This window comes from Sylvia atricapilla, chromosome 8 (genome assembly GCF_009819655.1).
Source record: "Sylvia atricapilla isolate bSylAtr1 chromosome 8, bSylAtr1.pri, whole genome shotgun sequence".
In the NCBI taxonomy this organism is placed as follows: Eukaryota; Metazoa; Chordata; class Aves; order Passeriformes; family Sylviidae; genus Sylvia; species Sylvia atricapilla.
Genome location: NC_089147.1, coordinates 20,030,055 through 20,042,290, shown reverse-complemented (window position 1 = coordinate 20,042,290; position 12,236 = coordinate 20,030,055). Strand labels below are relative to the sequence as shown.

Here is a 12,236-nt window from a genome sequence, read left to right as displayed (position 1 = left end):
GCAGCCAGGCTGTCCATTCCACAGGAGCCTTTCACTGCACCCATGAACGCCAAACAGGCTTGGGGATGCCAAGGCTAACACCGAGCTTAACCTTCAGCATCAGCTCAGTGAGGCAGACTGCTCTTTCTGAAGGACAGGATGTAACTGGCCAGAGAGTTCAATGGGAAATTGGGGCAGAAGCAATAAATTTAGTGCTGCCTAGTCCAGAGGTGGGGAGGGAAGGGGGGATATTGTTTTGTAAATATTCCAACTGAAGAAAGAAATATAGGGAAACGAATTTAATCGGTTTTGAAAACTGGAATCAGCTGTTGTATGGGAGATGTTGGCATTTTTTCAGCAGCAGAAAAATTCCTGATCAGCATCAAAACCAATACTTACAAGATCTGAGGTGAGTCCCTCAAATGTCGATTTATAAATTCAGGTTGTTATTCTATATGCCAGCTGCATGTCTTGGGCTGAATTTATTTAATTTTATGTACTGAAAATAAATCCTCCAATTCCAGAAACACCAAATAGAAACAGGCCAGTTTGCTCAAAGTAAATTTTCAAACCTCCTCAGGAGTTCATAGAAGAACGCAGCATTTGGCTGGGACATACTTCTGTGGCCTCTGAAATGCTTTCTGCAGATCTCCAGGCTCAACCAGTGAAGAACAACGGAGTTTAATAGAAAAACCACCACTTGCACATGCAAACTTTTGATTCTTTTTTCCATTTCAGCCTTCACAACTGTGCACTCACAGCCCTCAGCTTTCTGCACATAGTGGGGTGGGCAGACCCCTCGAGTGTATACCTCAGGCATTGCTCACACAATTGAAACAACTCATAACTTCAAACTACCCTTGTTACCTGCCAGGCACATTTTCTTCCAGAAGGCTGTACTCTATGTTGAGGCAGTAAGATTTTTGGTTTTGCTTTTTCCTCCAATTGAATTTTTTCTCCTTTCACATGCATTGCTGAGCAAGACTCCCAACAACAGATCAGCAAGTACAGTTGCTCTCATTTTGCCATCAAAGGAACCAAGAACAGGAGAGTCTGTCTGGCCCAAACCACACAAGTCCCAGAAGCCAGAAGTCCCATGCTGTCCAACCAAATCTCATCTGCTTAAAAACACTTGGCATGTAAAGTTGCACATATGGTGAGTGTCTCTAAAAGTGCAAATACTTTGACTCAAAAGTTAATAAACAACAAACAGATGTCATTAAACAGAGCTGTTCCAGAAGTCTAACACCTGGAATCATTCCTGAGTAAAATATCTAAACTCTCTTTACAGAGGTAGGAGAAGAATCCATGAATCCTGGATGCCCCATTCTCTTGCTGTCCGGGCACAGGCAGAACATGCATTAGCTGCCCAGTGCAGTCGTAAGCCAAGCACAACACCCCACCACTCCCACCAGCTAAGAACAACAGAGTTTGATAAGAGACTTACACAAGTCATTAGCATCCACATGGCACCCTGTATGTGCAAAGTGCCACGCCAATGCTATGAAATTATCAACTGATCTCAACAAATGTTAAGCACTCATGACCCAGTAGATAGAGTAACAAATACAGGTGCCTAAACAACACTCCAGGAAGCAGATATTCAGATATTCAGATATTCAGGGCAGCAGATATAAGGACCCAGGCACAGGCAGCTACCTTTTGTCCCAATTCTGTATTTCTCTCTCCATGTGCAGAAGAGAGACAACATGACTCTTCATACAGTAAACCTGTGGAGCATCTGTGTATGTCTTGTGCAGGATTAGGACAGTGCATTGCAGATAGAAGATATCGTCCCTGGTTGCAGAGGCAGTGCTGCCTACACCCTAATTTGAACATGAGCCGTGCAGAGGTCGTGTTTTGTAACTCCAGACTGTGCTGTCACATCTACTAGCAAGCCACTTACTGAATTAAGGTAACCAGCTACTTGCTTAGGACTTTGTGGAGGTTTAAACTTTCTTCTTGCTAAGTTGCCATTTACTAGTCTTGACATACAGCAACATTCCATTTAGATTGCTGCCATGTCTGCAAGGAATGCACCAGGAAATAAAAGCCTGCAGCCACAATCTGCAAAACATGCAAATTTCTGACATAGATGAGAACAGAAATTCCAATGGTAAAAACTTGTCCCTGCTGTCATTACAGTCTCTTGTGCCATACTCCTATTTCTATTAGCCACAGACAAAAATGAGAGGCACGTTTTGCTATGAAATGGAAAGGAGTGACTCTATGCCAATCCTCAAAAGTATCAATGGAAACAATTTCCACTGCTAGGAGTCATCAAATCTCAGAAAAGCTGCACCTTTCTGTCCTAGGTAAAAAGTTTAGAATAAAAAGGGCCAAGGATTTACAGCAGTATTTGACCATGGCAAGCATATACGATTTACTATCATCAATATTGACTGAAGTCAAAAACAAGGCTGTACTAAGTGCCAGGTAAGAATTGCTACAAGAGAGTAAGTCACAGACATGACTGTGTGTCCTTCCCCTGCTCACTCACATCCCATCCCCACTAGTCAGGTGCTCACATCATCTTATGTCAGCTTTCTGGTGTCTGCTCATGTATCAACATACCCAGTGCAGCCCTTCCCTTGCAGGGCCAAACAGGAACTCTCTCCCTTTCCTAGCCACTGATCTCAACGAAACTTGCTGGAACTTAGTATCTTCACATGGAGTCTGTGCTTTTGTCAGTTTGGGTTGCAATTGTACAGAGCTCACAAACCTCAGTGAGGTGGGAAGGATAGGTGCATACACCCACCAGTCTCTCTGGCTGGTCAATGCCTGGCTCCCTTAGAGGAGCACATGTCAAGACAGGTCTTGGCAAAGTAAAAGCCATTACCAGCACTGCTTATTTGTGGTGAGAGCACAATCACCCTACAGAGGCACTTAGTGCTCTCTTCAATTACTGCACAAAGACTGCAACTGGGGCAAGGGTGGGTCACAGAGACAAAGGGCTTAAAGAAAACAGACTTTAAAATCTTATCGAGCACCAATTTAAATCCAGCAGGACTCTTGCCATTTTTATCCCATTTTGGCCCAGCAGTGCTCTGAAGGACCCTAGTTTTCAAGAGACACAGACTCAAAGGCATCCACACTATAAATGGTGGTAATAACTTAATCCTGCTTTTGTGCAAAACAATTCTAACCATTTAGAGTTTAGCAAATGCTGGAAGGGTCCGGCAGATGCCTCAAGGGAAGAAAAATTGTTTGCTTTGGATATCTGATACAAAGAAATCTCTGAAGTCTGCAAAACACCCTTGCCCAGACACCATCTTCTCCTGCCACAACAAGCAGCATTTCAGCATGTTTGACAATTTTCCACTGGTTGGTGTGAAGCTGTCAAAGCAAAAGCATAAAACAACAAACTTGACCCTTCAATACAGCTGGGGAGTAAGAAAATTAAAAAAGCTCCAAAGACATCTTAAATTTTTGCAACAAAAATTTTATGAGAGTGTGAATACTTCCACTGTACCTTCCAACCCCTTTACTTGCAGTATGTAGCGACAGAAAGTTCTTGGAAAGAGCAACAGTAGGATTTATGGAAGAAAACTTGTAATTATGCAGCAAAATGAATCAGGTCGTCCAGTAACTCCCATTCCAAAGACAGGACATAACTATGTTTATATCACCTCTCTATCCAGTAGAGCAGTTTAATCAGAGAACGGGCTCCATCTGGAGGTATGAGATGGAGTCAAGGACAAACAGCCTGTGCAGAAACTGGCACTTAGTTGGGGCAAGACTGATAACTCCTCCATGAAAAAGCCCAGTCACACAGAACCACATAGCTGCAGAGGCCATGATTGAAAGCTCATGCATAAATGGTTAAAAAAATCACCCAAACAATTAAAGATCATGATCTAGAGTTAAACTGTCCCTTGGCACAACCACTAGAGACTCTGACAGCAGTATTGTAACATCAAAGCATAAGCTGGACAACCACATTCAAAGCTTGTTTTAGTACTAGCCAACTTCCACATGGGCAGATATGCACACAGATATACATGTATCTGCCTGGGAAGGCTGAAAAGAATGTTAGCAAGGCTTTGGAAACTCTCTGAGATTACCAGTATTATTACGGAGTAAATATAGTGGAAAGGGGAAAACAGGAGTCCACCATACTACACCTACCTTGATTTTCAATTCTTTTTCAAGTCTTGCAATACAGCAATACACCAGAGGTCTCCTAGGCTCTATATATGTCACAGAGTCAACTACAACTTCCAAAAATAGTCCTAAGGACATGCAACCTTGAATTATCACCTGGAGAACGTGTTCCTAGCATAGTGCATGATGCTGTCAAAGTCATAGGTCTCTCCAAGTGAGTTCACTTCCCCAGCTTCCATCTTCAAAAAGTTGTACTCCTGACCTGTGATGACAAACAAAAAGGAAAAGAAACAAACCACTCTTAGAGAAAAAAAAAAAAAAAAGACAACTTCTGCCTGTGGGAGCCTAGAATGAAATGGATGTGCTCCTAAGCTTCAGCAATTCCAGCTGGACATCCAAAATGTCTATTCATATAGCTATTTAGAGCCTTATTCTATACAAGGACAGCAATATTTCTTCTTTTCAATCCCAACCCTGAGACCACCAGCATTTTCCAAAAGTGTAGCAAGAAAGGTTTCTACCCAGCCAAAAGCCAGGTGGAATAACCTGAAGAGTGTTTTTACCTTGCTGTATGTTCTCTCTGATGATAGTGACATGCTGGTCCCTGTCAGGCCGTGTGTGCTCATGCCAGAAGCCCACCACATGACCCAGCTCATGAGCCACAATACCAAACTTGTCACAGTTCTTTCCAATGGATATGGCCTGAGGGCCCCCTCCTCGGCGACCCACGTAGGAGCAACACCTGGAAAAGAAAACCCACAAAACAAGCACAACAGTGACTTGAGGAACTCTAAAACATAGCAACAGAGGACAGCATCTGGCAGGGCTCAGGAGAGGCCAGCAGTGGCATACACTATATGTACTTACATGTAAGTACAAAGAAAACATAAAGAAAAAAGTGCATACCTATAAACACACACATGTACACTTAAGTGTTATTCCAGGAAAAAGGAATGCAGAAAGGCTTACCACCTTCTGAGCAAATACTAAACTATGCTAGCAGTCCTCACTGAAAGTGACCAGCTGCATCTCTGTGACAGATTCTCCAGTGTAGCCATTGGTCTATTCTGGACTCGACTTACAAAGCCATGTGCCACTGAAAGTGCTGTTTGCAATACAGAACTGCAGGGAATGTGTGCATCACTTACCCACACGTTCTGTATGTGAACACAATGAAGCTCTCTTCATCAGTTCTCTCCACAAAGGTCACACAAGTGTGTTTCTCCCAGTGCCTCATTGCTTGCTTAAAGATAGCTCTTTGGGTTCCTGGAAAAGAAATCAAGAGGAGCAAACAGTGAAGGCCTGACTTTCAGGAAAATCTCTGATGGACTTCATCTGGATACGGGAACGATCAACCGCTCAAATAGCCAATCTTAGGTCTGGGGACACCTCTTGGACTCTGGGGCCCACTTCCAGCTATACCATTACCTTCCTGTATCATCTTTTCTCTCCTTGTGCCTGATGAATTTACTGCTCTAATTAAACATGTAGCAGAATAAACTTTACAGATTGAGTACATCAACATTTGTGAATATAAAACATGTCTCCTCTCTAGGCACAGGCCATTCTGGCAGAGGTGCCAGGTGTTCTGATCTGAGCACCAGCTACTGAGTGATTTGCCAAATTTGCTCTCATGACATGAAGCAATGACCATGAGCATCTTTCAAGACCCAGGAATCTCATAAGTGCTACAGATGATCCTCAAAATTAAAGCAGAGCTACTGTGGGGAACCCAGAATACTTCTGCTCCTGCTCTTCCAACAGCAGAGAGGATTCTCTTCTGGAAAAACAGGGAGTGAGCAAAGCTCACAGGTGCTGTGACCCAGTCACTCAAATATTTCTTGGACTCTAAGAGAAGAACCTCAGCTTCAGGTTTCCACAGTGCGCAAATCCTTGTGCAATGACATGCCCACCCGACCTCAGGAGACAGATTCCCAAGGACCTGAGTCATTTGTGGAAGAACTCTGCTCCAGAGGTTTCCCACACAGTTTGAGACACAAACCCCATGGCAAACAGAAAGCAGTGCTGTCACTACTGACCAGTGAAATTTCCTCCAATCACATAGGGGATGACCCCCCCTGGCCAGATCCTCTCAGCCCTGGATGTGGTTGCCCTGCGCACTCTGGGAGAGGAGAGTGCATCCATCCCAGACTCATCTTTATTTTCCTTCCTCTTTGGGCTCCTTACAAACGTTGTGTTCTGCCTGCCGTCTGCAAGACAGAGTGGCAACACTGTTTAAATCCTCTTTAGTTCCACGTGCAGCCCTCAGGTAATACCCTGGAGCTTCAGAAAAAGATAAAAAGAAAAAGCAAGGTGTTAAACCAAACCAGAAGTCATAGCCAGATTTGCCAGTGATTTTTTTTTTTTTTTTTTTTTTTGGTACTTTGACACTGCTAATCTATAGAAAACTGACCCTTCTTATTTTTGAGCCTTCATATGCACTATTGCCAGAGCTGTTCTCCCATTAGGATGTAAAAGCACATCCTTCCCTGTCTCTAGCCACTCACTGTCTGCAACAGCAAACTCACAGATGGGGACACAGTACTTAAGTAAGGGGAGCAGGAGATGGGAATCAAACAAGCCTAGATGTCACTGTATATTCTCAATTTGCCCTTCCTATCCACTCATCTGCAGAGATGGTTTGTTCTATTAGGAATAGCTTCACAGCAACAACTACTCATTTGAGTTGGTCTTGGAAGAAGGTGACAGACTCCTAACTCTGAAATCTGTACTCAAAGGCTGAAAAGCATTACTTTGGTTTCACATACCAGGTCTCGGGTGGTTTGGAAATCTATAAAGATCGGAAAGTCTCTGTTGGAGGAGGGATGCTCCGGATGGAAAACAGAAGCACAAATCTCCATCAGTGCTGAATCTCTTCATGTTAATGGAAAGGAGCAAAAATACAAAAGGGAAAGGAGAACACATCTCATTTCTTGTTACAAAGGGTAGAGGAGCCCTGGCTGTGTGGTGTTGAGCGCTGGTGTTAAAATCTGCAAGAGGATCCATACAGGCTTCTAGGCAGACCCTGGACCTTGCCCTGCATCTGTGCTGCTGCAGCTCTGCTCAGATACTGGTTATGCCTGCATGAGTTGCATTTTTAATGTGGTCTGAGTCTGACATCTTTACTCAAAATATCCATTACTCAAAGCTTCCTGGTTGCTCATCCTCTAATTGAGTGCCGTGAGCAACTCAAACCCTCAAAGCAGCCACTGGGCTTTACAAACCTCTGTTTGCAGGCACCACTTGTTAGATAAGCTCCCTGTGTTGCACAGCCAACACACCAGCTGGACTAGGGCAAAGGAATAACAGAGTTCAGGGGTTGCTATGCCTTCAAAGAATGCTGGCCTAAAGGGTCACACCAAGGTGAACATCCTTGTCACCTTGAGGAGCAGCACTGCTGATGGTGGCTCACCAGTGGACTGCTGTGAAGCCCAAGAGGATGGCAATTTGTATGTAAATCAGCAAGACCAGCCACAGCTTTGTTTTCCAAGTCAGGGACACGGGCTGCTGAGTTATTAAAAAGTACAGGTCCTGCTAAGACCTTCCTCTAGTGACCAGGGGGGCTGCTGAGACCCTCTTCCCCTATTCATCCCTCCAGCTGAAGCACCAGTAAGCAAACCACTGCTGTCAAGGCTGAGGGGATCAATACAATGGGAAGGAAATTCAGGCACTGTAGGGGTATGAAAAGAATGAACTTCAAACCCTCCCTCCTGTTTCACCAGGTCAAGCCCTGCTTGCTGAAGACCTTGCTCTGAGCCACAGGACAAAAACGGGAATTTGCCTTTTGTTCCTCTTACTCCTAAGCACCTTTCTAGCATTTCAGAAGCTGCCCCATCCCCAAGCCAGCTGCTGGATCCTGGAAGGCAGATGCTCTGAGGCTGGGGGCTCTCCCAACAAAGGAAGAACCACTCTTTTGCACACACCTGGTACTGCTGGCACCAGCACAGGCACTGGCATTAAAAGGGCCACAGCTAGCAGAAGAGACAGGGTCTCAAGACAGAAGTAGTCTTGTCTTCTAGTCACAAACTGCTCCTGGGCCTGCCCAAAATCTCTGTGGATTTGCATATGGACAGCTCCTGATGGCAAACCCAAGTGAGGAGATGTCTGCCCTGTGCTCTCCTGTGCCTGGTGCAGCAGCAGCTCTGCACGGGGACTCTGGGCCCACACTTCTGTGCCACCAACGCTTCCACTCCTTGCCAGCAACACACACTCTTGGGCAAATCCTCCTCACCAATCCTGCAACAGCTCTTGATTGCTCCTAACTCCTGCTATAGTTTTCTGCTTTTAACCACTGCAATTTGTAAAATTCTCCTCCATGGAGAAGCCTGACACATTCTTCCAGCAGGGGCTGCTTGTGGATGGGGGTAAGCAGTTGCCTTTAGATTACTCTGCTTATTTTTTCCCCCTTTCATTCACTTATTAAGCTGTGTTTATCTCAACCAAGAGTGGGTTTTCTCACTCTTGCATTTCCCACTTTCTCACCCCTCCTGTTGGAGGAGGAGAACAGTGACTGCGTGCTTGGCTTCTGGCTGGGGTGAACCCACCACATTATACATGGCAAACCCACCCTTCCAGAGAATTCACCAACAGCAAAAGATGCTTGGGCAGCACTGATCTCCCAGGCACAGAGGCACACACATGTACAAAATAGTACAAAAAAATATTTTACGGGGGTAAAAAAAATAAATAAAAGATACCCAAAGGTCTGGGTGGGGTACCACATTACCCTTTTTAACTGCTTTGTCACTATGGTCAGTTGAAGTGGCATTTTCACTTGACACCTCTTCTCCCAGGCCTCCTGTAAAGGAAAAAAGAGCAGAGACTCATCTCCGGTGTGCTGGCTGGCAGAGCTCTGACGTGGAAAGGACAGTAGCTATCAGTGATGCTAGTTGGGGGTCTGCTGGCCACAGAAACTGTCTGCTTTCCATGTTCAGGAAGCAGGGACTAAACCCTTGATAAAGCTAGGCACTTTTCCTGGAATTGTTCCTAGCCTACAGTGACACCTTGCAACTCATTACCATACCACCATGCCCAAGTCTCTCCATATGCTGAATAGGCAGAAAGTCTCTTCTAGGGAAGACTAATTTCATGGAGATTTAATGAGAGCAGGGGCTGAATGAGCTGATCTCTGTAGAGGTATTGCAAGAGCAAGTTTCTGTAGTCCTGGTGGCAAGATAAAGCATGAAGAGCATGGCAAACCACCACGTTCAGAAAAGAATACACTGCTGGTCATACAGCACTGTGTATGACCAAGAGGGATGTCTCACTTTCAAGACAGCTGGACAACTTCCAGTCACTGAAGCAGTCTTGCTTTGCCAGCTGGAAAACTCTCCTTTGCTCTGGAGCTGGCTTCTAGCAAATCCTTCTCCAGCCCATCCAATGGGGCAAGGACAGGGGAAAAGGTATATCTCTGACACCCTGGAGAAGGACTGCGAGGATGGTAACAAATCTCCAACATTATACTACTCTAACTGATATGAGTATCAGCAAAATTATGATGAAAGATATTTACAAAACAATTCAGAAGAAAACAAAATACCCAGATTCTCAGCTGGCTATATGTTAGAGCATCCTGGCCCAAGAGACACAGTAAATCAGGGGTTTGTCTCCCAGAGGAAGTGCCATAGTTTAACAGAGCTAGGCTGGACAAAAGCCACTAGATGTGTGAACAGGAACAAGCCTGATTCAACAAGATGGATTGCTCTGAACTCTATCACTCTTTTCCAGCTTCAATGTCCCATCCTAAGATTTCCCTTTGTTTTCTTTCATACCCAGTCCTCGTCACTTCCTTAAGCCCAAGCTCAACAAAAGTTCCTCTTCTCAGTTTTACATCCCCAGGACTTCTCCCACCCCCACCCCTGGAAAGTATGCTATTCTTCACACAATATCTCATTCCATTTAAAGGAAACCACAACTGGCCATTCATCACCAGAATTATTAAGGCATGCAATCTTTGCTGAAGCAAAGGATAATTTTGTATTTCTAAATAAATGCAGCTTGCTTCCAGCCACAAACAGATTGCTTCTTAATTGAACTTAGGAGGTGAATTATATGGTGAATTAGGGAAAAAGAACAACTCTGTATTTAGTGAATTGTTCTCCTAAGAGGGAGCTGCATGGGATTGAATTGCAAATGATGGCACCAAACCCTAGAGCCGGGCCCCTCTCCTGTGCCCGAGCTGCTGACCTCTGCAGTGCCGCGGTGCCATTCGAGCACACGGCTTTTCCAGGCGCTGAGCACATTCTTTCCCAGAGATCAGTGCAGGCCTTGGTTTCTTATGCAAAGAAGAGGTTTGAATAAACTAGTGTGACTAATGAAATCTACAACATCTTTGCATATTTTGTCTTATTGTAGCCCATGAAAAGGGAGAGCACTACACAAAGGCCAGATATGGGGATGCACATATAACAGATATTTTCAAACTCTAATCTCACTCATACAGACAGGAAGCACCCACAGGTTTGTGTTCCATAAGGATGTTTGGAATCAAACATGACAATTTTAGAAGATCCTTTTCAGATTAACTTGAGTTTTTACGCATTTCCTATCATCATGATGCTAAAGATAGCCCAAAAATTAAAGTGACTTTGACAGACATTTAGTCCTCTTCCTTTTTCCAAGAGAGGGCTAATGTAGGATCCCAGAAGAACCGATATGCCATTAACAATAAAAAAGGAAGCCAAGAAATGCACATTGTATCTGGAAGCAGCTGCACATAGGTTGCAGGTAATGTGTAGGTCCTGTTGTCCCCTCAACACATTTCCTGAAGTTGTATCTCTCTGTCAGACTACTCTGTCACATCCAAAAGCAGAACCCATTCCACTGCTTCAGAGCATGCCCACATATGTACTGAAGCCCATTATCACTGGAAACACTGAAGAGAAAGGAGATTTTCAGTTTGACATCGTGCTCTGGGGAAAGCCAATAAAAGCAGGCTTGGTATCCCACAAAGACATGACATTGACTTTAATGGATATCTAGCAGTTGACAAGCCCCTCAAGATCACTTTCATCCTCAGTATTTTCCTTGCACTGCTGTACTAGACCAGCACACATCTTTCTTCAGCCTGAGTTTTGTCCGCTTCTCCCACAGCCAGCTGAAGATACAGAATTTGTTAGGTCATGTCTCCATGCAGAGAGCTGTACTAGATCTCCTAAACCCTCTTAACCTCAGCATTTTTGTAATTCAATTCTTCCTAATAATTTGTCCTACTTAACAGCTGCAACTCCAGCAGATCACTGCTGGAGCCCCTAACTAGGTAACTTAGTTTCTGTCCATGATCTGGCAGAGACACAAAAGAGATTCTCTACCTGGGCTGGGGAATATTTCATCTTCTACCTATACTGCACTGTACAACAGCTTGTTTTTCTGCTTCTCAGAGCAGCACTGCCAAGGGACCTTGGCTAACTGAAGGAAATGTCCAGTAGCTTGAAAGCACCACAAATCTGAGATAAATCCACCATGTCTGCAAGCATGGCTGAAGAACAGGTGTATAAATTGTTTTCGAGAGCTAGAAGCAGCCTGAGGTGGTACGTAAGGGTCCAGCGAAGCAGAAAGCAAGTAGGCTGGAAAGAAAGCAGTTTCTCTCACTCTCCCAGGAGAGCAAAATGAAAATCCAATTTTGTTAAATGAAGTCCAAGTTGTTCAGCTGAAACCAAAATAAAGGACAAGATATTAAGAGAGAGAGAGAGAGTGCACAAAGCATGCCACAAAAACTATACTGTTTGCAATTCCCTTGCACCACTAAGCACAGGCAAAAGATGTGCAACCTGAAGGAGGAGCAGGAAGCAGACTCTATTTAATACCCTTACTTCAAATAAGAGAGGCTGGGACTTGGAGAAGTGGTAATATATTAGGCCTGAAAATGTGTCTTCTACAAGATGCAATTTAGGATTGAAGGTATTTATTGTTGTGCATGTTCTGGTTAGGTTTTTTTGCTTAAGCCCAGATAGTCTGAATCACCAAAAAGGGGACAATCAGATCTCTTGCTAACTAAAGCTTCTGTGCTTCTTCCACTTGTTTACAGATCATGAAGGGGTTCTTGTCTGACAAAAGTAGACAAAAGCCAGGCAAAGCAGTGAAGCAGCCTGCTGGTGAATCAGAATGCAAGTAGTTGGCCCAGAAATACCTTCCACCCTCCTACTGGATCCATT

General features: G+C 44.3%; 1 protein-coding gene across 1 annotated transcript in view; it reads right to left on the bottom strand.

Moving 5' to 3' along the window:
• The window catches only part of TLL2 (tolloid like 2), a 34,682-nt gene extending 29,920 nt beyond the window's left edge, over positions 1-4,762 (bottom strand). The window contains exons 1-2 of the mRNA XM_066323973.1: positions 4,647-4,762; positions 4,227-4,345 (exon numbers count right to left, since the gene is read on the bottom strand). Of these exons, the coding sequence (XP_066180070.1) occupies positions 4,227-4,285 (59 nt within the window). The 5' untranslated portion in view covers positions 4,286-4,345; positions 4,647-4,762. The remainder of the gene's footprint in view (positions 1-4,226; positions 4,346-4,646) is intronic.
• Between the last annotated feature and the right edge of the window lie 7,474 nt (positions 4,763-12,236).